The sequence below is a fragment of the Macaca mulatta genome, chromosome 5 (genome assembly GCF_049350105.2).
Source record: "Macaca mulatta isolate MMU2019108-1 chromosome 5, T2T-MMU8v2.0, whole genome shotgun sequence".
Taxonomy (NCBI): domain Eukaryota; kingdom Metazoa; phylum Chordata; class Mammalia; order Primates; family Cercopithecidae; genus Macaca; species Macaca mulatta.
In genome coordinates this window covers 4,706,516-4,730,822 of record NC_133410.1, presented here as the reverse complement: position 1 = coordinate 4,730,822, position 24,307 = coordinate 4,706,516, and the positions used below count along the sequence as shown (strand labels likewise).

Sequence of the window (24,307 nt, the reverse complement as noted above, 5' to 3'; positions counted from 1 at the left end):
GACGCACTGTCACCAGACTCTGACCCTCGTGCTGGGTCTGAAGGGTCCCTGCAGAGAATGCAGGAGCAATGATGAGAATGGAAACAGCTTCCCATTCCCTGGACAGCCAGGACTCGGGAACGCTGCTCAGGCCTGGCCTCTGTGATTCTTCCAGCGACCCTATGAGCTTGAGAAAAGCTGTCAATTCCCCTTTCCTGGAGGAGGAAACTGAGGCACAGAGGAGACTGGACCCGGACAGACCCCTCTAGAGCGGGGAAAACGCATCCCCCAGGGTTTACTGGGATAGGCTGGGCCTGGGGGTCCCCACCAGAAAGGACCCCTGCGTGTCTGTAGCCTCGGGTTTTCCCGACCAGGCAGACCAGAGTCCCAAGGCCTGCTGGGTGGGTTCAGGCCCGGAAGGCCAGGCGGGGCCCTGTCGGGGCCTGGGCGGGGCTGGCGGAGAGGCGGGGCCGCCCCTTCCAGCCAGGGCGGGCTGGGCGGTCGCCTTTAAAGGCGCCGGCCCGCTGCCCGCGGACCGTCAGGCTGGAGGGAGCCGAAGTCCCTGCTCTCCCCGCGCCCTGGGGATGCCCCTGCTGTCCCGACTGCCCGCTAGCCTGAGCCACCCGCGCATGTGACCGCGCGCCCACCCCAGTCCCATCCGTAGGCGCCTGGCCCCGCAGCGGCCTCGTTGTCCCCACCGACCCCCGCCGGCCCCCGCCCGGTTTCCCGCGCTGCCACCCGCCGCCGGCCTGGCCGCCATGCAGGCGCGAGCGCTGCTCCTGGCCGCGTTGGCCGCTTTGGCGCTGGCCCGGGACCCCCCCGCGGCGCCGTGTCCCGCGCGCTGCGACGTGTCGCGGTGTCCCAGCCCCCGCTGCCCCGGCGGCTACGTGCCCGACCTCTGCAACTGCTGCCTGGTGTGCGCCGCCAGCGAGGGCGAGCCCTGCGGCAGCCCCCTGGACTCGCCTTGTGGGGAGAGCCTGGAGTGCGTGCGCGGCCTGTGCCGCTGCCGCTGGACGCACGCCGTGTGTGGCACCGACGGGCACACCTATGCCAACGTGTGCGCGCTGCAGGCGGCCAGCCGCCGCGCACTGCAGCTCTCCGGGACGCCCGTGCGCCAGCTGCAGAAGGGCGCCTGCCCGCTGGGTAAGCGCTCTGGGGCCGGGGAGGAAGTGAAGCTTCTTTCTCTTGGGGAAACTAAGGCCGGGAGTTAGGGCCGAGCTCGAGGTCGTCTTTCCCTGGGCACCACCGGGTGGCCCTTCAGAAATCATCCCACCAGCCGTCTGGTCTTTCAGATGAAGAAACTGAGGCCCAGAAAGGTAAACCGCTGTCCCCAAGGTCACAGAATTAGTCAAAAGGGAAACCCGGTGGTCTCCTGGCCACCCGAGGGGCCTCATCTAGGACTGTTTCCAGCTCTGGTCTCTTCAGAACTGATGTCTCGTGCCCATTCCCCTGGTCCTCGGACCCCTGCTCTGTCTGGGTATTGGATGAAGGACACTCTTTTCTGCCCTAAATCTCCAGCCCTGGTGCCCTCTTGGGTGATGCCTTCTTTCCTTGCGACTGTGGTGGAGTGCATGTCTCCACAGGACTGTGTGGGAAGGGTCGGGCTGCAGGTCCCTGAACTGCTTGGGGCGCCCCAGGAAGAGGCTGCCTGGGGGAGAGAACGGCGGGGTCAGACCCTAGAACAGCCTCCCCTGAGGCAGTCGGCTCTGAGTTGCATCTCACTGTGCAGGTGGACTCTGTGCGTGGAGGAAAATGCTGGAAAACCTGCTGTACCTTTTTCCCTGTTTGGGGTGCTTCTTAGGAAGGCAGGCTCTGCTGTGGCTGGACAGGGGCTCACTGAAGACCAGCACTGGGCCCCAGGTTCATGGTTAGGAGTCAGGGCCCTGCGTGCCATCAGCTTGCAGGTGGCAGGGAGAGATGCAATAGCCACCAGAACAGGCTCCGTGGAGCCTCAGGAGCACCATGGGGAGCACCAACTGCCAGGGCACCTGGGAAGCCTGCAGAGGGCTTCCTAATTTTTCTGTGGTCCTCTGAATACAATTCCAAGTGTTTTCATGGTCTAAAAAGGTTGGGAATCTAAGCGCTCCATTCCTGTAGTGGAGACTCACAGGCTCAATCTATCAGAGGTTCTGAGAAAACCTGCAGTGTTCTCAATTGATAAAACCCAGGAGTTCCCCCAGAGAATTTCAACAGAGAGCTCCTCTTTTCTGGCAGAACACACATGTCCTCCTCCCAGCACACTGGGGTTCCTGGGAGCCCCGTGTGGGAAGCATCACTCAGGATTAGCTAGGATTATGTGGAAGAGTCACCGCAGGGTTTGGCAGGGAGTCCTGGTCCGTCTTGTGCTGGTACAACACACCTGAGACTGGACAGTTTCTACAGGACAGAGGTGTATTTCTCACAGCTCTGGAGGCTGGGACGTTCAGGACCAAGGTGCAGCAGGCTCGGTTGTCTGGTGAGGGCTGCACTCTGCAGAAGGGAGGAAGCTGCGTCTTCACACAGCAGAAGTGCAGGCAGGGACAAAGCGCGATGCTGCCTGTAGCCTCTTTTATACGGAGCTTCAGCCCAGGCTGGAAAGGAGGAACCCTCGTGACCTCATCACCTCCTAACTCCCCACCTTTTCATACCATCACATGATGAGCAACACCTCTGTTTTGGAGGGAACACGTTCAAACCATCATGGGGGTGAGGGTGATGAGGTCTGGCTTGTGTTGAGACTGCCCAGGAAGCTGAGGGGTGCGAGTGTGGGGCTGCGGGGTCTCCGAGACGTCACTGACTCAACACCTGCTGCACCGTCACGGTGGCTCATCAGATTGGGGCTTGGTGCTGGGGTGCCTTTCCTGGGTCTGCCCATTGCAGCCCAGCTGTGTGGATGGGGGCCGCCTCCCCACCCTGCTCCCCACTGTGGAAGGCACTATGAGAATAGGGCTGCAGGGTGCAGGGCTGGCAGGGAGCTGGAGGCAGCCTGGATGTTCCGAGACACTCACTGAGTCCTGGAGTCCATGTCGTGAGGCGCCTTCTCCGTGTGCCTGGCTGGCCCCAGGCTGGCAACAGGGCACAGCCATGTAGCAGACCCTGTTGGTGCCCTCAAGCCTCACAGACCATCAAGGGGACAGAGGGAGGGTGCGGGGAGGAAAATAGTCTGATCCCCACAGACAGGTGCATGGGGAGCTCAGAAGGCCAGGAGACGGCCACGAGCGTGGGGTCACGGGCTGAGGCCTCAGTGCTCCGGGATCTGCGGTCCCAGCGCACCTCTTCCCGATGAGGTGACCTTAGACCACTTACTCACCCTGAGTTTCCTCAGATGAGAAGCGGGGGTGACAGCAGCACCTGCAGGAGAGCTGCTGCCGGGCACGAAGGCACACGCCCCTTGCCTGATGGGCGACCCCAGACCGCGCTATTTCACATGTTGTTATCACTGTGGTGACCGACCCGAATCTGTCTCACCCGGCAAGGTGAGGAGAGGCTCTCCAGAGGAGGCGCTTCTGTGCCAAGCTGGGGAGGAGGAGTGGGAGCTGCCCAGGGAAGGATGGGGAGGACGGGAGGGCATGGGCAAGGCAGAGATCTGCACAGGACCTGAGAGCCCTGTCACCACCAGAGCCCATGGAGCCAGGGAGGTGGTGGGGAGCCAGGGCCCAATGGGGAGGGGAGGCAGAGCGTGCAGGCGGGAGGCTGCTGGCCATCTCCAGGGCGCCGCTCACACTGTGGACGGTGTGCAGCCCTGCCTTTGTAGCCTGGTGCACGGGGACCTTGGACGCCCAGCTTTCGGCGGGGTGACACGCAGAGTCCACTCCCTGTGGAGGCCTTAGGTGCCCGGCCTCTCCCCAGTCCTGCCTCATTTCCCACGGCAAGCCTGGTCCTTTCCCAGGCAGCGCAGATGTGTTGCCGGAGGCCAAGGAGGGTGAGGGACTGCTCTGAGGTCACATGGTCAGGAAGTGACCCGGCGGGGCCTGGTCTGGGTCTAGCTGGCTTTGAAGGCTATGCTCTGTGGGGCTTTTCCTCTGCAGGGGTGGCAGGGCCCCAAGACTGGGAGTCGGGTCAGGCCTGGGCCCCCGGCTCCATCAGGCTCAGCCTCCACGGAGTGTTCCAGCAGCGTAGCCAGGCTTCCGCCCTCCTGGCCAGAAGTTGCTGGGTGCCGGCCACACTTAGTGGTGTGCCAGGCGCTGCCGGGCATTTCTGGGAGGAAGTCTTGCCTGGTGAGGGCAGCCTCCTGTGGGCTGAGGTTCCTTGTGCTCTCCTCTCCCCTCCCCGTGTCAGCTCCTCCACTTTCTTTCACCCTCTATAGGCAGGAGGGTCTCCTTGGTCCCTTCTCACCACGCCCCTCCCCGTGAGCTCAGCTGCCATTAAGTCCTCCCCAGGTGCTGGGCCTTTGGGCGCTATCTCCAGCCCTCAGGTGTCTCCTGAGCTAGAGTTGTGTGGAGATGCCTGTGGAGCAGCCTCGGGCTCCACTCTCCCAGCCCCACTGAGAGGAGCACCAGGATGTTCAGTGGGGAGCCTCGATCCCCTCCGTCCCTCCACCCCTCATTCCCCTCTGCTCCTCATTCCCCTCCGCCCCTCACTCCCCTCCGCCCCTCACTCTCCTCCGCCCCCACTCCCCTCCACCCCTCACTCCCCTCCGCCTCTCACTCCCCTCCGCCCCTCACTCCCCTCCACCCCTCATTCCCCTGTGCCCCAGGAGTCCTCTCAGCTCACCCACAAAATGTCTCCTGGGGCGCTCTGACTTCCCCCCACCATCCTCCCTTCCATCACTTCTCACACAGCAGCCAGGATCACCTTGGTCAATCTGTCCTGCCCGTCACCTGCAGGCTTCCCCGCAAGGCACTTCAACACTTACCTTGACTCACAGGGCCTTGCGCCTGCCACCCTCGGTGCCATCTCCCACTGTCTCCTGGTCCCCTGTGCTCCAGCCTCACTGGTCTTTTTCCCGCCTCGGGGCCTTTGCATGCACAGTGCCCACTACCCAGAGTTTCCTTCCCTTGCCTTCGTGTAGTGGGTTCTCCTGGATGTCTCACCGCCCCTAAGCCGCCTGCCCTGGCCACTGTGCCCCGTCGTCCTTCATTGCCTGGTGAGCACACCCAGGGTCTCCGGTGGGCCCTGCACACAGCTGTGACTGTCGGTCAGCTTCTCTGCGTGATCTCCATCTCCTCCAGGCTCAGAGCCTCGCAGGGCAGGGGCCTGGGCCGGTGTGTGGCCTCTGTAGATGACATGAAATGCGACAAGGACCCATGTGATGTGTGAATCTCCTATAACCTTCGGGGTCCTTCTTGCGTACCTTCAGTGACGGAGGATCACCACTCCTCAGGGGAACCCTTGCATCTTCTCAGGTCCACGTTAAGGCAGCTCAGTTGCACGGAGCGGATAAATGTCCATCCACGGGGTGGTAAAAGCGGGGATAAATGCGTTTCTGAGGGCCTGTGTGGAGAAGGGTTGCCCTTTGCGCATAACCAGCGCTCTGAGGCCATGCAGCTCTCCTCTGGCTGCAGACGAACAGGCCTTGGAGCCAGCCTTGCGCTCAGAATGTAGAGCCCCGGGGCAGTTTACAAGGTGGCATTTAATCATCGGCTTTTATTGTGCAACCCCAAGCAGGTTCTGACGGCATCTCCCGGTTGTATTTATTGAAGAACTTGGGTTGACTTTTGACTTGTAATCCTCTTAGCAGCTTCCTGGGGCTGCACATGCATTGGAGTTCAGCATCTGGGACCACTCAGGCAAGATGACACCTCCCCTCCTGCCCCGCCCACTCCCGCTGGGGCGGCAGGGCCGAGCCACAGCATCTGGCCGCACTGGAGGACTTGGAACTGCCGGCAGAGCTGCTTGGCCAAGAGCCTTTGCCAAGGCCGCCAGGAGCCAGGAGTCCAGCCGGACTGGAGCTGAGACCAGGGCGCTGTGCAGCTGCCCTTCCTGCCAGGGCTTGGCCTAGCAAATGCACCCTCACCCCATCTGCCAGCCTGCAGTCTTCCCCCAGCAGGCCACTGCCCTCCCATGAAGCCCCACACAGTGGCCTGAGGGGACTTGGCGAGACCCCGGACCTTCCCTGCTGAAAGCTGGGCCGTGACTCCCACGGCCTCAGGACTAAGCATAGTCTCCTGGCGGGTTCACAGGCTTGGTGCCCCCAACCACTGCCTCCTGCCCACATCACCACAGCCACAGATCCCTGTGAAACCCCCATCCTGCATTGTGAGGGACCAATGGCAATGCCTGGAGCCCAGAAGAGGACGAAACCACCTTCAGAATGGTCAGAGGGCTAGGTCAGGAGGGCTTTCTGGAGGTGGTGGCATCCAGTTGTAGGAGGCGGGTACAAGGGGGCCTGTGCCTCCCACAGGCTCACCAGGGCCTGCCAGGTGGTCTGAATGCCCTCCACCCAGGCTTGCTTTGAGGGAGGGAGGTCACCAGGTTTTACAAGGGTCAAGGGTGTGACCCTGGGCTGTGTTCCAGGCCCACAAAGCCTTCAACACATCACTGGGGTATTGATATCCTGGTTCTGTATGAGAAAGGGTTCAGGGAGCTATAGGAAGCTGCCCTCGGTCACTCAGGTAGGGATGGACGGATCTGCCCTGAGCCCAGGTCCCCTGGTTCCCCAACCAATGCTCCGAATACCAGGCAGGCTCCTAGTACCTTGGGGAAGTGAGGCCTTACTTAGTTTTGATGAGGGTGTTTGTGGACTAGTGGATGAGACAGGGTTTAAAATCACAGACCCTTGACCTTTGTGCAGACAAGACATGGCGAGGACACGTCCATATGTTCCCCAAGCTGAAAGCCAGGTCTAGTGCAGGGGCAGCAGGTGACTCCTGGAATTGTGCAGTGTACAGCCTGCCCACCTGTGTGCGTTACCCTGCTCCAGCACATAACGGGCAGAGCGCCAGGACTGGGACCCAGTTTTGTCCCTCATGTCTGGCTGCTCAGGGTGGAGTCCCAGCTCTACCCCAGAAGTCTCTGAAGCTCTTTGCACCTCAGTTTCTTCATCTGTGAAATGGATAAGAATTTCCATTATTTCCAGTGGGGGCCCTCCTCACTGGTCACTGGACAAACGAGATGATGGACTGAGTGTGCTTTGCACGGGGCCGGGCTCATAGAAGTTGATGTGAAGAAAGGATGGCAGGTGGATGTGTCTTACAGAAGTGGAGTTTGTGAGAGTGAGGGAGAGGGGTCGAGGAAGGGAAGGAGCTGGAAGGCGGTGTTTGTGGAGGTGCTGTCGTGTGCTGGCCCTGCTGGAGGGAGTTTCATTGGCCCCAGTCAAGGCAGGGAGGGCTTCCTGTAAGAGGAGGGCCAGGGGCTGTCTTCCTTGCCTTCAGTGGCATGGATGCTCAGAGGCCTGCCTGATCCATGGCACTGTGCACAAGGACCAGCCTTCCTGGTAAATCACAGGCAGGCTGGTGGCAACGCCTCCTCCTCCGAGGGGCTGCGGCCCAGCTGGGTGTGGAGTTTCACAGCCAGAGGAGCCAGGCTGGCCCCACATTGAGGATGGGTCTAGGTTGAGCTCCCCTGGGGCTGGACAGGCTGTCACATTTGCCAAGGGCCAGCACGGAGCAGGGGAAGCGCCAAGGTCAGGGCCTGGCTGTGCACCTTGGGCAGGTCCCATGATCTCTCTAAGCCTTGTTTCCTTGCCTGTAAAATGGACTCAGTTCCTGTCTTGCAGAATTGCTGCAAGAATTCAATGAGATCACAAACTTCGGAGCCCAGCCTGATGTCCCGTGCCCAGATCGGGTCCCGCCTGCGAGGTGTGGCCCGTGGAGGGGGAGGCAGCGGGTTGCTCTGGGCCTGGACTGCAGCCCTCGTCCCTCCTGCGTTCCACATGGACACGTCCCTGGGCTTGAGGGTGGCAGACAGCAGCATCCACCCCATAGGGAACCACAGCTGGCCCTGAGGCTTGTGGGGGCACAGTTCACTTGGGGACATGGCTAGGGGTGGGGGGTGCACAGTTCACTAGGGGACAGGCAAATTTTCCAGAGGAGGAAAAACACAGGAAGCTGTCCTGGGAACTAATTAGACCCAGGAGGCAGCCCCTTGTGGTGGGCGGGGCTGGGGGCTGTCGAGCGGGCCCCTGGAATGGCTCCTCTGTCTCTGAAGAGCATTCATTCGCTCCCTCATTGGCTTCCTGCCCACTGCTGTGGGCCAGGTCCAGCCCAGGTGCAGGGGTGCAGGCCACAGGCGCACCCCCAAGGGACCAGCTTTGGGAAGGGTACGAGGTGCTGTTGGGCCCAGAAGGAGAGGTGGATCACCGCACTTGCAGAGTCAGGGCAGGCTCCCCAGAGGAGGCGCTGCTGGCCTGGGCCCTGAGGAATGACAGGAAGGGCATATTCCTGGCGGAGGGAACCACATGTGCAAAGGCACAGTGACACTTAGGAGCCTGTGTGTGCAGGAACTAGAGCCGAGGTCCACAGGGGAGAGTGGCAGCACGTGAGGCTGCAGATGTCAATGGGACCAGGACACCCCAGGCCTTGAATGCCCTGCTAAGATGTTGCCTTCTGGTCTGTAGACCATGGTCACTGTTATGGACAGATGGTCACAGCCTGGGACCCATGGCTATCCACTTATGGCTTGTCCATCCCCAGCTCACAGCTGACCACTGGGTGACAGAGGGGTCTGCTAATTGCACAGGGCAATAAAAGAAAGGGCAGGGACCTTAAAGATGGAGGAACAGAACTGAGTGTTGGTCCCAGCTCTGCACATTATGTGCTAGAGGGACTGATGCATACAGTTGGGCAGGTTGTGCACTGCACAACTGCAGGGAAGCTGGCCACTCTGATATTTGTCAATAAGGGCCTGGAGTTACGCAGTGCACGTACCATGCAGCAGCACGAGGTAACCCCGAGGGGTATCTCGGCCTCAGTGTCGCCATCTGCTCCATGGCAGTTATGACTGTCCAGAGCCAGCACATGGTCCTCCCTCAGGGTCGGCCATAGTCCCCCAGGACTCCTCAGAGCTCCGTCAGGCAGGGCTGTTGGAGCTGGAGCCCTGGCACCCTGCTTGTCTCCCCTGCGCCCTGCTGTGCCCCTTCCTCTCCTGGGAGGTGACACCAGACACCTAGCCTTGAGCCTTGATTGCTTCGCTCTGTGTCAGGGTTTTCCCGACTGAAACTTCCGGGGCCTTTAGATTCCAGTTTATTGAGGGAAAAAAAAAAAAGGCTGACGGCTGAATCTGGTTGAGGCTGACTGTTGACTTCAGAACTTTGGCTCGAGGATGGGGTGGGGGTGGAGGTTGTCAAAAAACCCCAAATAAACAGAGTCTGCTTCCCAGCCATGGGGCCCACGGTTTTCCTGTGGAAAGAGGCAGTGGGAACCGCGTCCTCCTTTCCCCTGATTCATGGCTGATTCATCTGCGTGTTGGGAGGAGGAGCTGGAGCACAGAGGCCCCTGCCCCCACCCCACCACCCACCGAGGTCCGCTTAAAGGGACAGGGCCTGGTGGGGCCCTGCAGGGGTGCCCCAGCCTCTGGGGTTGCCCAGACCCTGAAATCCACCAGACCTGGGCCAGCGCCAGGCCTGCCCTCCCTCAGTGAATGATCTTCGCCTCTCAACCAACCTCAGTCTCCTGGGCCATAAAATGGGCCAGTGCTGCTGCTGTTGTGAGGCTGCTGGGAGACTTGGTTAATCAGCTGACCCACATTCTTTCTTCAGGGTGCTGTTTGCAGACCTACTGTGTGCTGGCTCAGAGAGCATCAAGAAGGGCACCCTTGAACTTCTCTCCCTTCTCTCTGTCTTCCTCCCCTCCCCTCTCCGTCCCTCCTCCCCGCTCCATCCCTTCCTTCTGAAATGTCTCACCTTGTGTTGGTTACCACTGGGGTGTGGAGGCGAACCGGACAGTCTCTGTCCCAAAGGAGCCTGGGGTGTGGGGTGGGCACATGCGGGCTTCTCTTTGGAGACTCTGTGGGAAATGGGCCACCTCCCAGCCCAGGCCCACGGCCCTTCTGTCTCAGGCCTTGCTCTCCCGCCCTGTTTTATTTTCTCTTTGAAAAATGAAAAAAAGTCACTCTAACTTCACCCCAACCCCAAATAACCACCATGTAGTAGAATTCTGATGTTTCCTGCAAGGCTTTTACTTAATGAGTATTTTACAGAGGGTTTAGCAACGAATCTCCCCTCTAAAATCTAGTGGCACCTATTTTAAGTAACCTGTGGGAGACCACACTGGGGAGAAAGTCCTTCCAGTGGAGACTGCAGTGCCGTGCAGATCTTCAGGTTGCTGGGTCAGAGTTCAGGGGCCCAGCAGCCCAGGGGCTTGAGGGGGTCCAGGGGCTCAGCTTTGGCCCCAGCTCTGCAGCCCCCCGTGGTGAGACCTGGGCCAGGTCAAGCAGGGGATGGACAGGTTGGGGCCCAGAGAACTTTCTGGCCCTGGGTGTTGGAGTGTCTGAGTCCAGGATGGAGACACACAGGAAGGCAGGCTTTTCTAATCACCCGTGGGAGGAGAGGCGCTGGCATTCCTCATTCTGCTGTGCTCACACTGGGCCCAGGTCCCTGTCTGCCGTGGCTGCCTGCACAGGCAATGTGGGCTCAGCCTATGGCTTTCCATGTGCTGTGCCCCTGCCCGTGGGCTCTTCCAGGCCTGGGTCAGGGCACCTCTGCACTCACCCACTCCATGCCGGGCTCCCCTCTGCCTCATCCCTGGTGATGCTGTGCTGTCACTGGTCAGTTGCTGACTTGACCCTCGCCCCCAGCTGAACCACTGTGTCTCCAGCAGCCGTCACGGGTGAGCACATGGAAGACACCCTGCACGCACGGATTGAATAAGGCTGTGAGCAGGGGCAGATTCGGTCCAGCTGGGGCTGCTGTGGGGCTGCCTAGAGGAGGCAGGATTAGGGCCGGGCCCAGGACAGGCCAGAGCATCTTGGTAGGGAGAGCAGAGAGAGGTCGTGCAGGTGGAGGTGTAGAGAAGTGGGTGATGAGCAGAAACTTGAGTAGGCAGCCCAACAAAGGCCACGTGGTGGGAGAGGCGATACGGTCCCGACTGGGAGCTGTGCCCATGCCCTGGTGCTTCTTCTCAGGTGAGGCACATGGGGCGCCAGCCTCAGGCCCCAGGGCATGCAGGGGAGCAGCAGACCCGCTGAGTCTTCCCTGGTGGAGGGAGGAGGGCCTGGGCCTGGGGGTTGCCCTGGGGTCCCTCTGGGTCATGGGAATTGCTGGTCTGAGGGCATCTTGTGAGAGCTCTGAAGCAGCTCCGAACCTCACCAGGGCAGCAGGCTTTGTGGCTGGTGCCCTTCCTCTCTACTTGGGGGCTAGGAAATGAACTCAAGTTCCCAGGGGCAGGGAGGAGGAGCGGACAGGCCTGGGCTGCTTTCTCGGGCTGCACGGCAGCTTCACCTCACCAAGGCAGCCGCCCGCTTTGTAGGTGTGGAGCAGGGCAGCACATCCCTCATGGAAGCAAACGTGGGCACAGAGAGCCCTGGGCCCACAGCAGGCCCTGCCCCTGGGGTGCTTGTTAACGTGACCTCTGAACCTGAGACCCCACTCTGCCGCAGTAGTTTGATCTATGAGGAGCCTCGCGGTGGCCGGCGTCTCCCAGCCAGGCTCTAGCCACCCCAGACAGGCGGCCTTTGATTCCGGCTGACTGAAGCGGACGAGCGCTGGTGTGGCTGGTGCCTGCGGGCCGGCTGAGAGGCAGACATCGGAAGTCTGGGAGACCCAACACCAGAGCTCGAGCCAACCCCCCAGGTCCCAGCTCAGGCTAAAGGGCTCTTGAGGGCCTTGGGGAGCCACAAGGCAGAGGTGGGGGCACCCAGGGAAAGGAGCTCTGCAGCCTGCATTCAGATCCTGGTTCTCCCCTCAGTCACGTGTCCGTGGGCAGAGCGGTTCTTCTTATGGAGCCTCAGTGTCCCCACCTTTAAAATAGAGGCAAAATTTCCTCCCCCGGCCGCCCCCGGAGAGTTGGGGAAATGAATTGGGATGTGCCTGGGGATTGCGTTTGCCCCGTGATGATTCCTGGAGCATGGACCACGGCCGGAGTCCTGCCCCGACAGTGGCATCCAGCAGCATGGACTGCAGCCCGGGCCCTGCCCCCACAGTGGCACCCACCACGGTACCTTCGTGCCTTTGGATAATCCAGAAAACCAGATTTTCCCTCGGTCCCCATGCTCCGCCGCTTCCCAGTGATCAAGAGGAACGTGGGCTGCAAAGCTGGACGTTATGGACTGAGCCCTCTTTGCTCCCCATCGCCAAGATGGCTGGGTGGCTGGGTACCGGGTGGGTGGGTAGCCCCCCGGCAGGGACTCAAAGTTTGCAGTCCTCCATACTCAGTCCCCATAGATGTGGTAGGAGGGCATCTTCAGTCCCATTTTCCAGATAAGAAGTTGAGGCCCAGAAAATCTAAGTGATTTGTCTGAGGCCACACAGCTAGAAAGCAGACAGGCCCAGCCGAACCCCTAGTGTGTGCAGCCTCCAGCCCAGTCTCATTCCGGGGCCCGGGAACCACAAGCGAGGCTGAGCAGTGTGCGTTCCAGATGGTGGGAACCAGAGAGATCCTGGCACAGGCCCATGCAGGGAACCCTGAGGTCTGTGGGCCCCATGCCACCGCATGCCTCAGGCCTGTGGTCCTGGCAGCCACAGCCCCCACTCCTGACGGCAGCAGGAATCTGAGCCCGGGAAGGGCCCAGAGAAGTTCGTGAACCATCTGGCCAGTCGGGCTGGGGTGTGGCCAAGTTAGACACCGATGTAGGGCCCTGTGGACTCAGAAATTGGCAGCCTTTTTGGCCCAGAGGGGCCACACTGTGTCCGGGCCCGGGTAGCTCATAAAGGTCACCCAGGGGTCTTCCACTACACCCCCGCCTGGACACTGCTGTAGCCCCGAGGCTCAGAGGGACCGGCTGGAGCCCATGAGGAGAGGGCCCGTTCTCTCCTGTAAGGGTATTGCTGCAGCATGAGGGAACAGACAAGGCCCAGGGGGACTGACCCGAGATCCGGCCCCAGCCTCACTCCCGTGTGGCCCAGGATAATGTCCTAACCTCTCTCTGAGCCTCCTGGCCAGCCTGGCAGGGTCCAGTGAGAGGGCTGAGGAAGCCCAGAACGTGGAAGCCTTTTTAACCATTCTCGGGGTACGCGAGCGCCCTTCCCAAATGCCTGGTGTCACTGCACTGCTGTGGGGTAGGGGGTCCCCAATGGGCTCAGTGTGGGCTGAGGCTGGCTGGGAACCGGGACAGGGGTCTCAGGAAGAGCCTCCTCCTCCTGCCCCCTGGGCATAGGCCTCTGGGAGCTGGCGGTATCAGGGTCTCACTGACACACCTGGCCCTTCCCGCCAGCGCAGGTCTCCGCCAGCTGAGCAGCCCACGCTACAAATTCAACTTCATCGCTGACGTGGTGGAGAAGATCGCACCAGCCGTGGTCCACATAGAGCTCTTCCTGAGGTGGGTGGAGACCCCTCGCCCCTCTCTGCCTCCCGGTGTTCCCCGGCATGCCGGCCAGCTACTGGGGCCCAAACCAGGCTTGAAACTGGAGTGTCCTGGGGTCAGGCTGACCTCAGTCACATCTCCCAGCTGCCTGTGTGCCCCTGGGGAGAGTGACTCCACATCTGCTGGAGCTGTAGGCACCAAGAAGGTGCACAGCTGTGGGTCTTTGTCCCTTCATGCTGCCACCCATGCTACTGGGTTCCTGCAATGTGTTGGTCTTCCTGAGGGGCCGCGCAATAAAGCAGACACAGAACCCAATGGAGGAGATGCCGGGAGGCAGCAGGTGTGTGTGCAAGGAGCAGACGCATGGCAGGCAGAGAGCAGGGCTCGGGGCAGTGGGAACCGGGGGCTCGGGAGGCCTCCCAAGCTGAGCCTGAAGTAGGCACCCCGGGAGCTGGGCCAGTGGCGCAGGGCAGTGGGGGCAGCTCCGCAAGCTCGGAGGCCCGTGTGGCCAGAGCAGGGAGGAACGAGGGCTGGGTGAGTGAACGCACGAATCAGTGCACGGATGAGTGAGGGAGGAATGAGTGAGTGAGGAAGTGGCAGAATGAATGAATGAGGGAGGGAATGAGTGAATGTACAAGGGATGAGTAAAAGAATGAATGAATGAGTGGAGTTGGTCAACAGGGAAGCAGGATGTCCCAGCCCCGTAGAGGAGGCGGTGTGTACCGTGTGGCCTCACCCCCTCTCCTTGCAGATGCACAGGCAAAGCCTCCTCCCCTTCTTCCCGCAGTGCCTGCCCTGGTCCCTGCCACCATCCCCCACCTCCCCCATCACAGGGACCCTCTGAGCTGCTTTGGGGGAGCCTTGCCCTCGGAACCTGCCACTGTGCAAACTGCCCAATGTCTGATCGCTCACACAGAACCCTGAGTGCTCGTCCCAGATTGACTTATATCCCGTGGAAGCAGATGAATGACTCTTCTGAGGTTTAGAGTGTCTCTTCCACCCACCTTTCCCAGCCCTTTGGCCCGTGGGTGTGGACAGAGCTGGCAAACAGCCTGATGAGGAGGCCCCGGAACCGAGCCTCATTCCACCCTGATAGGGATCAGACGGCGGGTCCAGGCGGACAAGGAGCTGGCAATGAGCAGTCAGCAGAGGCCGCCAGCCAGGGCTCCAGGAACTTGCTTGTTTTCACCGCACTTTCCCTGAGGCCTTCAGCCTCCCCGTGACAAGGCTCCACTGCCCTAGGCCCGCCCCTGGGCACTAAGAATCTGGTGGCTCATCGGGAGATCCCAGGAGCGATTCCTGCTCCAGAACAGCCTCCCTGCTGGCTGGTTCGGCCTTGTCCTGTCCAAGCCCCTGTCGCTTGGCGTCACTGCCCCTCTGCCCTCCCCATCTCGGGCTCTTCAGCATAGGCTGTGCTCCTTGAATGGGGGTGCAAGAGCACATGACGGGCACACAGCACCTCAGCGTCACATCCTCCACACCTGCTGGGAGCGCCCTGGGCTGTGGGCTATGTGCTGTGTAGCCTGTTTCTCAAAACAACCCTGGGGGCACCACCCATGCAGAACCCATAGCCCTGGTTGCCACCCTGTCCAGTGCCCCATGCTGATGGGCCTCTCACTGCCCCCTTGGCAGCACACTGACCCCTCACTGCCCTTCCCTCGGGCCCCGGGCCCTGAGACGTGTCATTGAGGAAATTATAACTGGATGCGCTTAAGTGGCACTTTGCTGGCCTTCCAGGAGGTAGGGATGGGGGCAGCATCTTTGTGGAAGGCCCCGGGTACCAGGCTCTGAACCAGCTAATTACTGACTCAAGCCCTGCTGGGAAGCTGCTTCCACCCTCAGAGCCTCCAGCGGCTGATGCCCTGAGTGGGCGGGTGAGACCCAGCAGACAAGATGAGACAGATGCTCGTCAGGCACAGGCCTCCCAGCTGTGACCCCTGACCTGAGGTCTGGATGTGGGCATTTTCTGCAGACCCTGCAGGTGCCAGGCCCTGGGAGGCACCCTGGGGCTTCCACAGGCCAAACAGGTACAGTTCCTACTCTGGGGCACACACGGAGTGGGTGTGGCAGAAGCTGGCTGCGGATGTGAGTGGGCAGATGCTGGGGTCACCATGCAGGGTGGCTGAGCAGCCAGATGCCCAGGCTGCCTGGGGCAGACCCCTGCTATGCCCTTTGCCCGCCCGCCTGACCTAGGCAAGTAGTTCAGCGTCTTGGGACTCAGTTTTCCCACTGTGAAGACCTGAGAGTTAGGGACGATGGTAGTGGCTGCCATAACCAAGTACCACAGACTTCATGGCTTAAAATGACAGAGATGTTTGCTCCTATGGTTCTGGAGGCCAGAGGTCCTAATCAAGGTGTCGAGGTCCTAATCAAGCCAGGCTGCTTTCTTCTGGGGGATGTGGGGAGAGTGTCTCAGCCTCCTCTCCTGGCTCTAGTGTTTTCCGCAGTCCTCGGTACACCTCGGCCCTCAGACCCCTCTCTCTGCTCTCTGTCTCCATCATCTCATGGCCTACCCCTCTGTGAGTCTGGACTCCCCTCCTCTAAAGACACCGAGGACCCACCGTGATGTCACCATAACTTCATGACACCTGCAAAGACCCTGTTTCCAAATAAAGTCACATTCACAGGTCTATGGGGTTAGGACTTGGCCGTATCTCTTGACAGGGACACAGCTCACCACAGCACCACCCTTGCAGGGTGCCTGTGAGCATTCGATGGCCTGCCTGCCTCAGTGGGAGTGCAGGGTGGCATTTGCTGCCATCCCTGGTCCTGTGGGTCACAGCAACGCTCCTGTCCTTTGCAGAGACATTCCCTGCATGCCTGCGTGTGTCGAACGCTCCCGTCCCTCCATGCTTTGTGTGTCACACGTGGTTTCGGGCCCTGAGGGGGCCCATTTTCCTCGCTTATCTCTGCTAAGCAGCCTCAGGGAGTGAGTACCTGCTCTGGGCCAGGCCCCTCGCTGGGGTCGCGAAGGCTCCCACCCTGGAGAAGGTCTCAGGCTGTGTCTGGCATTCAGCCTCCTACCCTGCTGGACGTGGGGCTGTGGCTTCTACTCAGACAGCTCTGGTGAGAACTGGGGACCGTTGCCCATCGGCAAACATCCGTGCAGACCCAGGCCAGCTCCACCCCATTCACAGAGAGCAGGGCCCAGGCTGGCCTAATCTGTTCCAGTGCACCCCTGCCCTCGGGGTGTCTAGGGCTCCGGTCCTGCATCTGCCGGCTGCCAGCACTGCCACATTTGGGGCTTTGGGCAGCTAGCCTGGTAGTGGGGGTGGAGGGAGGTGGGAATAAGCCTTTCCCAGCCCTCCCAGCGCTCACCCCCTCTGGATGATCAGGAATCTGCTCCAGCCTCTGGGGAGCCTCCGTTCCTGGGTATTTGCTAGAGCCCCGGAGGATGCTGTGTGCGCAGTGGAGCTTCTCCCCTAGGGCCAATTATTGTCCTGTCTGTTGAGAGGCGTTTAAGAGCCCAGGCATCACCTGGGAGGTGTTGTTGTCCCATTTCCCATGTGGAGAGACCGAGGCTCAGAGAGCCTCACCGACCTGCCCACGGCCAGGCAGATAATAAGTGGGGCCTGGACTTGGGATTAGCATCCTGGTCTGCCTGGCTCCGTGCTCCGTAGTCAGCATGGCGAATGCAAGCTGGGAGTCATCTGACACGTCTCGGGCAGCCCGTCTCATCTCAGCAAATTGCAGCCGGAGGTGATCATCATCACCTCTTTATGGCTGTGACCGTGTGCAGGCGCCAGGGACTCGACCAGGTCACACGGCCAGGATTCAAATGGAGGCTTGAGGGACTCCAGACCTGTGTTCTGTCAGGTGCACACTGGCTCTGCTCCTCGCTGACCAGCCCCGCCGCTGCACCCAACTCTCCCGCGTCCTAGCCCCACCCTAAACGCCTGCCTGTGTCTCCCTGGCTGCAGACACCCGCTGTTTGGCCGCAACGTGCCCCTGTCCAGCGGCTCTGGCTTCATCATGTCAGAGGCCGGCCTGATCATCACCAATGCCCACGTGGTGTCCAGCAACAACGCTGCCTCGGGCAGGCAGCAGCTCAAGGTGCAGCTACAGAATGGGGACTCCTATGAGGCCACCATCAAAGACATCGACAAGAAGTCGGACATCGCCACCATCAAGATCCATCCCAAGGTGTGTGGGCGTGGACGGAGGGGCACAAGCACCTGGGGCTGGGCATGGCGGCCTCTTCCCAGATGCCGGACCCCAGAGGCAAGCTAGCCTCACCTTCCATCGGTCAGTGGGAGGAACCCGGGCCCAGGGAGGACTGGCACCTGGCCCAGGGTCACGGCTCAGAAAAGACCTGGAGCCCAGGTCTTTGGACTCCTTGCCCTGTGCTCCCCGAGCCACTAGATGCAGGACAGAGCCAGGAAGCGTGCGGCCCACAGTGGGTGGGCTGTGGTCCCGTATCACACCCCATGGTGGTGCTTCACTTTCCTACCTGGGCCCACTACTGGGGATGCACCTGCCCCGTGGGATGGCGTCTAGGTGTGGGCGTGGAGGCCAGTGGGCTGCCGTAGGGAACACTTGGGACAGGGGCCCCATCCCTCCACCTTCACATCTGTACCTCCCACCAGCTGATCCACCAGAGGCCTGCACTGAGGCCCCCAGAATCCTCTTGTTCCTCCACTAGCTGTTTCCGGAAGGCCTGCTCTCAGCCAGGCGCTGACTGCACTCCTCTAATTCTCACCCCAGGCCTGGGAGGAAAGGGCCTGTATGAGTCCATTTTCACACTGCTATAAAGAACTACCTGAGACTGGGTCATTTATGAAGAGAAGAGGCTTCGTTGACTCACAGTTCTGTAGGTTGTACAGGAAGCATGACCGGGAGGCCTCAGGAGACTTACAATCATGACGGAAGGCAAAGAGGAAGCAGGCACGTCTTCTCATGGCAGAGCTGGAGAGAGAGAGAGTGAAGGGAGATGTGTCACACACTTTTAAACCATCAGATCTCACTACTACGAGAACAGCATGGGAGAAGTCTGCCCCCATAATCCCATCACCTCCCACCAGGCCCCTCCCCCAACACGTGGGGATTACAATTTCACATATTTGGGTGGAGACACAGAGCCAAGCCATATCACGGCTCTCATTATCTTGGGATTTCAGATGGGGAAACTGAGGCTTGGAAGTTAGGTAACTCGCCCAAGATCGCAGTGCACTGGAGCAGGGCCAGCCCGCTCAGCTAGGACCCCAGCCTCCCTCCAGCTTGTTCTTGTCTTGCCCAACGCCATGGTTATGTGACCCTGAGGACCAGAGTCAAGTTACCTGCGGCCTCCCCATGCCATGAGGTCACTAAGTCCCATGTCTCACACCAGCGCTGGACCCGGAGCTTCCCTCGGGCTGGGAAGTTCACCTTGGCTGGTTTGAATTTGGCTTCCTCTCTTTCTGAATGAAAGTTTACAGCATTTGTGATGAAGTCTTTTGCAAAGGGGGTTTCCTCTTGCCCCATCAAGGGAGAGGAGATTTAATGGTTCCAAGGAGTTCCCCTAATGGGGACCCTTCCCTGCTTTTCAGCCCTTTCACGGTTGCTATTGAGTCTGGGGGCACCTCCATTTTAAAGACAAGGAAACCCACTGAGGGGTGTGCTCAAGGACAGGAGTTGGCAAATTTTCTTTTCTTTTTTTTTTTGAAACGGAGTTTCGCCCTTGTTGCCCAGGCTGGAGTGCAATGGCTGGAGATCTCGGCTCACCACAACCTCCACCTCCCAGATTCAAGCGATTCTCTTGCCTCAGCCTCCCGAGTAGCTGGGGTTACAGGCATGTGCCACCATACCCGGCCAATTTTTTTGTATTTTTAGTAGAGACGGGGTTTCTTCATGTTGGTCAGGCTGGTCTCGAACTCCTGACCACAGGTGATCCTCCCGCCTTGACCTCCCAAAGTGCTGGGATTATAGGCATGAGCCACCGCGCCCACCCTTTTTTTTTTTTTTTTTTTTTTGAGCCGGGTTCTTGCTCTGTCACCCAAGCTAGAGTGCAGTAGCAGGATCTCAGCTCACTGCAACCTCCACCTCCCAGGTTCAAGTGATTCTCCTGTCTCAGTCTCCTGAGTAGCTGTGACTACAGGTGCCTGCCACTACCCCCGGCTAATTTTTGTATTTTTAGTAGAGATGGGTTTCACCATGTTGGCCAGGCTAGTCTTGAACTTCTGACCTCAGGTCATCCCCCTGCCTTGGCCTCCCAAAGTGCTAGGATTACAGGAATGAGCTACTGTGCCCAGCCCCCAAATTTCCCTTCCCTTCCCTTCCCTTCCCTCCCCTCCCTTTCCTTTCCTTCCTCTCTCCCTCCCTCCGTCCCTCCCTCCTCCCTCTCTCTTTCTTCCTTTTTTGTTTTTTTGTCAGGGTCTCACTCTGTTGCCTAGGTTGGAGTGCAGTGACACAATCACGGCTGACTGCAGCCTCAAACTCCTGGGCTCAAGGAATTCTCCCACCTTGGCCTTCCGAATAGCAGGGACTACAGGCACGCACCACCACACCTAGCTAATTTTTAAATTTTTGGTAGAGACAAGATCTCGCTGTATTGCCCAGGCTGGTCTGCAACTCCTGGGCTCAAGCAATCTTCCTGCCTCGGCCTCTCAAAGCGTTGGGATTACAGGCATGACCATGGTGCCCAGCCAACAAACTTTCCATGAAGCCAAATGGTAAATATTTTATCTTTGCAAGCCCTGTGGTCTGTCACAACCATGCATCTCTGCAGTGGCAAGAACGCAGCCATAGCTGCACAGGTGGGTGTGGCTGTGTTCCAGTAAAGCTTGATTCACAAAACAGGCAACGAGCGGCGTTTGGGCCTTGGGCCAGTTTGCAAACCCTGCTCAAGGACCCCCATAGGAAGAGGAGAGCAAGACTAGGGGCAGGTCTGTCTGTCCCCTGCCGGCGGCTGTGGCGGAATGCTGGCAGGACTGGGGGAGTGGTGTCCAGGTGGGGCTGAGCAGGATGCCCCACCAGCCACCTGTGGCAAATGGCTGCCAGCAGAGCTAGTGTGATTCACGTCCTGCAGGCCCTGGTCAGCACCCATGGCTATGACCTGAGGTGGGAAACGCCCTCCTAGCCCCTAAGCATTAAATCGAGCCATGGGAAAGGCTCCTGACTCTCACCTGTGCACCCTCCTTGGGTGCAGGGAGGATGGACCGACCCTTCCCAGCTCACGGCCCTCACCTGTGCACCCTCCTTGGGTGCAGGGAGGATGGGCCGACCCTCCCCAGCTCACGGCCCTCACCTGTGCGCCCTCCTTGGGTGCAGGGAGGATGGGCCGACCCTCCCCAGCTCACGGCCCTCACCTGTGCGCCCTCCTTGGGTGCAGGGAGGATGGACCGACCCTTCCCAGCTCATGGCCCTCACCTGTGCACCCTCCTTGGGTGCAGGGAGGATGGGCTGACCCTCCCCAGCTCACGGTCCTCACCTGTGCACCCTCCTTGGGTGCAGGGAGGATGGGCTGACCCTCCCCAGTTCACGGCCCTCACCTGTGCGCCCTCCTTGAGTGCAGGGAGGATGGGCCGACCCTTCCCAGCTCACGGCCCTCACCTGTGCACCCTCCTTGGGTGCAGGGAGGATGGGCCGACCCTCCCCAGTTCACGGCCCTCACCTGTGCGCCCTCCTTGGGTGCAGGGAGGATGGGCCGACCCTCCCCAGCTCACGGCCCTCACCTGTGCGCCCTCCTTGGGTGCAGGGAGGATGGACCGACCCTTCCCAGCTCATGGCCCTCACCTGTGCACCCTCTTTGGGTGCAGGGAGGATGGGCTGACCCTTCCCAGCTCACAGCCTCACCTGTGCACCCTCCTTGGGTGCAGGGAGGATGGACCGACCCTCCCCAGCTCACGGCCCTCACCTGTGCGCCCTCCTTGGGTGCAGGGAGGATGGGCCGACCCTCCCCAGCTCACGGCCTCCCGGAGTTTCAGACGTTGTTATTTCTGCCTCTTCGGCTGGTCAGCAATGGAAAATGTCATCTCTCCGGGTCTTCGCCTTCCAATGTGCAGGCCCGGTTCCGCCACCTGGGGTTCTCTCTGCCATTGTCTGAAGCTCCTTGAGCCCCAGCGGCACAGAGAATAGAGGAGCGGCCTGAGCCTTTCCCTCACCAGCACCCGCCCACCAAGTGCTCCTTTAATCCTGCGCAGGGCTCCACGTCGCCCCCGTTATTGGTAGCTTTCTCCTCATATTGAAAGCTAGAAACTTTCTCATTTGACATGATGGTGTATCGTAAAAGGGAAGAGGACTGAAACGGTGAGAAGGACCAGTGGCCTGGTGGAGGGGAGCCGTCCAGAGGGTCAGAGGCATGGGGTCCTGCCCCCCTGATCTCCTGAGCTGGGGTGAGGCTCATGCGACCTGGCGGATCGCAGACCCACGGGAAGCTACAGGGTAGTGCCACAAGGTCCCAGGAGCCTTTCCCCAGCTTCCCTCAATGGTGACATCTTAGGTAATGGGTGCAAAACCAGAACCAGGAAGTTGATGTGGGTACGAGCACAGAACCGCCTTCCCCGAGTTACGTGTGCATCTGTGCTTCGGCACCTTCTAACAAGCACCGGGGACCACCTTCTCAGAGTGTGCACCACGCAGCTTCTGGAACACAGAGCTCGGCTGCTCTCCCAGCTCCCAGCCTAGTTGCAGAGTCAGATAATCAGGCTCTGCTGGCCCCACGCAAAAGCAGAACAGGAGTGTGCAGGTGTCTCAGCGTGCACGGCGGGAGTGGAGCTTGGCTAGTGGCGTCACCTCTCCAGGCCTGAGTCCCCGTGTGTCTGTATTGGAAGATGAGACTGAACTGGATCAAGGATTTCAAACCGGGGCTCCCGGAGTCCTTAGCTGGGCTCCGGGGACCCGCAGATCTCTCTCCATCAAATGCGTCAGTTTGTGTGTGGTGCATATGCAGTAGTAGTTTTTACCAGGTGTCTGCAGCTTTTACCAGATTTTTAGAGGACATGTGGCCATCAGATCATTGGGCTCAACAACCTTGGAGGCTGTGGTCAGCTGCACCCTGTGTGCACCGCCCATGATGAGCACCCATGCCTGCCCTGGGGGAACCTTTGCTCTCTGGCACAGCTGAGACTCTGTTCCATGGACTCCAGCCCTGGGTCTCAGCACGGGGCTGCCCTGGTCTTGGTCTGCACTGGTGACCTGCCTGAGCCTTCGCAGTCCTGATGGCTTTGCACAGATGTGCCTGCCTTCTCTGGGATCCCCCGTGCCAGGATCTGACTCCGGTCCCCACTGAACGTAGACGGCTAAGCCTCCCTCTCTGTGTCTTCTTCCCTCTTCTAGAAAAAGCTCCCTGTGTTGTTGCTGGGCCACTCGGCTGACCTGCGGCCTGGGGAGTTTGTGGTGGCCATCGGCAGTCCCTTCGCCCTGCAGAACACCGTGACAACGGGCATCGTCAGCACTGCCCAGCGGGAGGGCAGGGAGCTGGGCCTCCGGGACTCCGACATGGACTACATCCAGACGGACGCCATCATCAACGTGAGTCCCAGGGACGGGAGGCCGGGGCACCTGCCATCTGTGCCCAAGACCTCAGCCTCAAGGTAGCCTCTGACTCGGCTTGCCCCCATCCCCAGAGCCATTCTGTCACTCGACACATCCACTTGCTAGAAAGTTCTCTCTTTACATTCAGTGGAGCTCTACTCCTGTGACTTCCACCCCAGGGTGCCAGTCACCCTGGGAGTCAGAGGCTGCTGTCTTCACTCGGGCAGCCTTTCAGAGAAACAGAGGCATGGCCATGGCCTGGAAACACCTTTGCCCAGCCTACACACCCTGGCCAACGCCGCTTGTCATTATTATTGTGATTATGTTGCTGGCACCTTTAGCATCACAAAGCACTTCACCCAGATGCCGCAGATCATGTCCATCCAGCTTTGCCGTGACTCGGGCGCTTGGCTGGAATCTGAGTCTTTGTAGAGGGTCCCCCAGGCCAGCAGGATAGGAAGTAGCACCTCCATTCTCCATGCATCAGGTGGTGCTGCCCGGCCTCCAGGGTGTAGATGCCAAAGCATATGGTTTGTGCAGAGAACAGTAACAGTCAGACCTCGGTCATCAGGCGGCCGTCCACATGGCCTCTGTGGGCTTGGCCTTCTTATCTGTGAAACGGGGACAGCACTGAGGCCTTTCAATGCTGCTGAGGATGAGATCTGCTTATGCGTCTCTGCACTGGTTAGAGGTAGAGCTGGAAGAAGGAGCTCCGGGAACCCTCAGGCGGGGTCAGGCACCGCTAATGCTGTTTCCTCCCCCTGCAGTACGGGAACTCCGGGGGACCGCTGGTGAACCTGGTAAGTGTCCCCTAGAGCCCAAATCTCTAGATTTCTGGGGCTCTTCTCACATGGGGGTGCTGAGCCTTGAGGCAGGACACGCCCCACAATATGGTCCTAGAACATTAATTAACACCAACTATCAGGAGTGCAGCTGGGCTGGAGGCCTGGAAGGAGGAAAGACCAAGGCTGCCCCAAGTGCCTCAGGGATGCTGGTGGCCGCCAGGAGTGAGGACTCACCCACGAGCAGCAGCTCAGTCCAGGAGCGTGTGCCTGTCAGGGGAGCTGGGGCAAGGGAGACGCAGGTGTGGGGCTGCTCACCCCAGCCCTCCCTGCCCTGGGTGTACACACAGGATGACAGGGGCACCCTCGTTCTCCCCTTCCCAGTTGTGTCTTGAGCCTCAGAGTCAAGCTCAGCCTCATCCCAGGTGAGATTTTTCCAGAATAAACCAGGAAGCTCAGTTCAGAGCTCCTAGGCCCTGAAGAATCGGATAGTCTCACCCCTGGAGCTCCTGTCCATGGTGGGGGAGGTGCCCAGGTGTGAACAAGGCCCAGCCCCATGTGAGCCACATGAGATGGCTCTGGAGGGATGCTGGGCAGGAAGACCTGGCAGCTGATGTGAGATCAGGGAGGGCTTCGTGGAGGTGAGCATTACACAACAGCGATTGAGATTGAAGAGGACTGGGTACAGGAGGAAGAAATCCCAGGGAGACGGCACAGCATGAGCATTGGGGGAAGTTTAGGGAGGGGGAGATCAGACAAGGGGACAATGAAAGGGCTGG

General features: G+C 60.0%; 1 protein-coding gene across 2 annotated transcripts in view; it reads left to right on the top strand.

Moving 5' to 3' along the window:
- Window positions 1-459: 459 nt before the first annotated feature.
- HTRA3 (HtrA serine peptidase 3) overlaps window positions 460-24,307 on the top strand; it is a 38,393-nt gene continuing 14,545 nt past the window's right edge. The window contains exons 1-5 of one of the 2 annotated variants that reach the window (XM_028848290.2): window positions 460-1,122; window positions 13,212-13,311; window positions 17,217-17,439; window positions 22,549-22,743; window positions 23,514-23,546. In XM_028848290.2, coding sequence (XP_028704123.2) covers window positions 738-1,122; window positions 13,212-13,311; window positions 17,217-17,439; window positions 22,549-22,743; window positions 23,514-23,546 — 936 coding nt within the window. In that variant the 5' untranslated portion in view covers window positions 460-737. The remainder of the gene's footprint in view (window positions 1,123-13,211; window positions 13,312-17,216; window positions 17,440-22,548; window positions 22,744-23,513; window positions 23,547-24,307) is intronic. The other variant, XM_028848291.2, reaches the window with a different exon arrangement.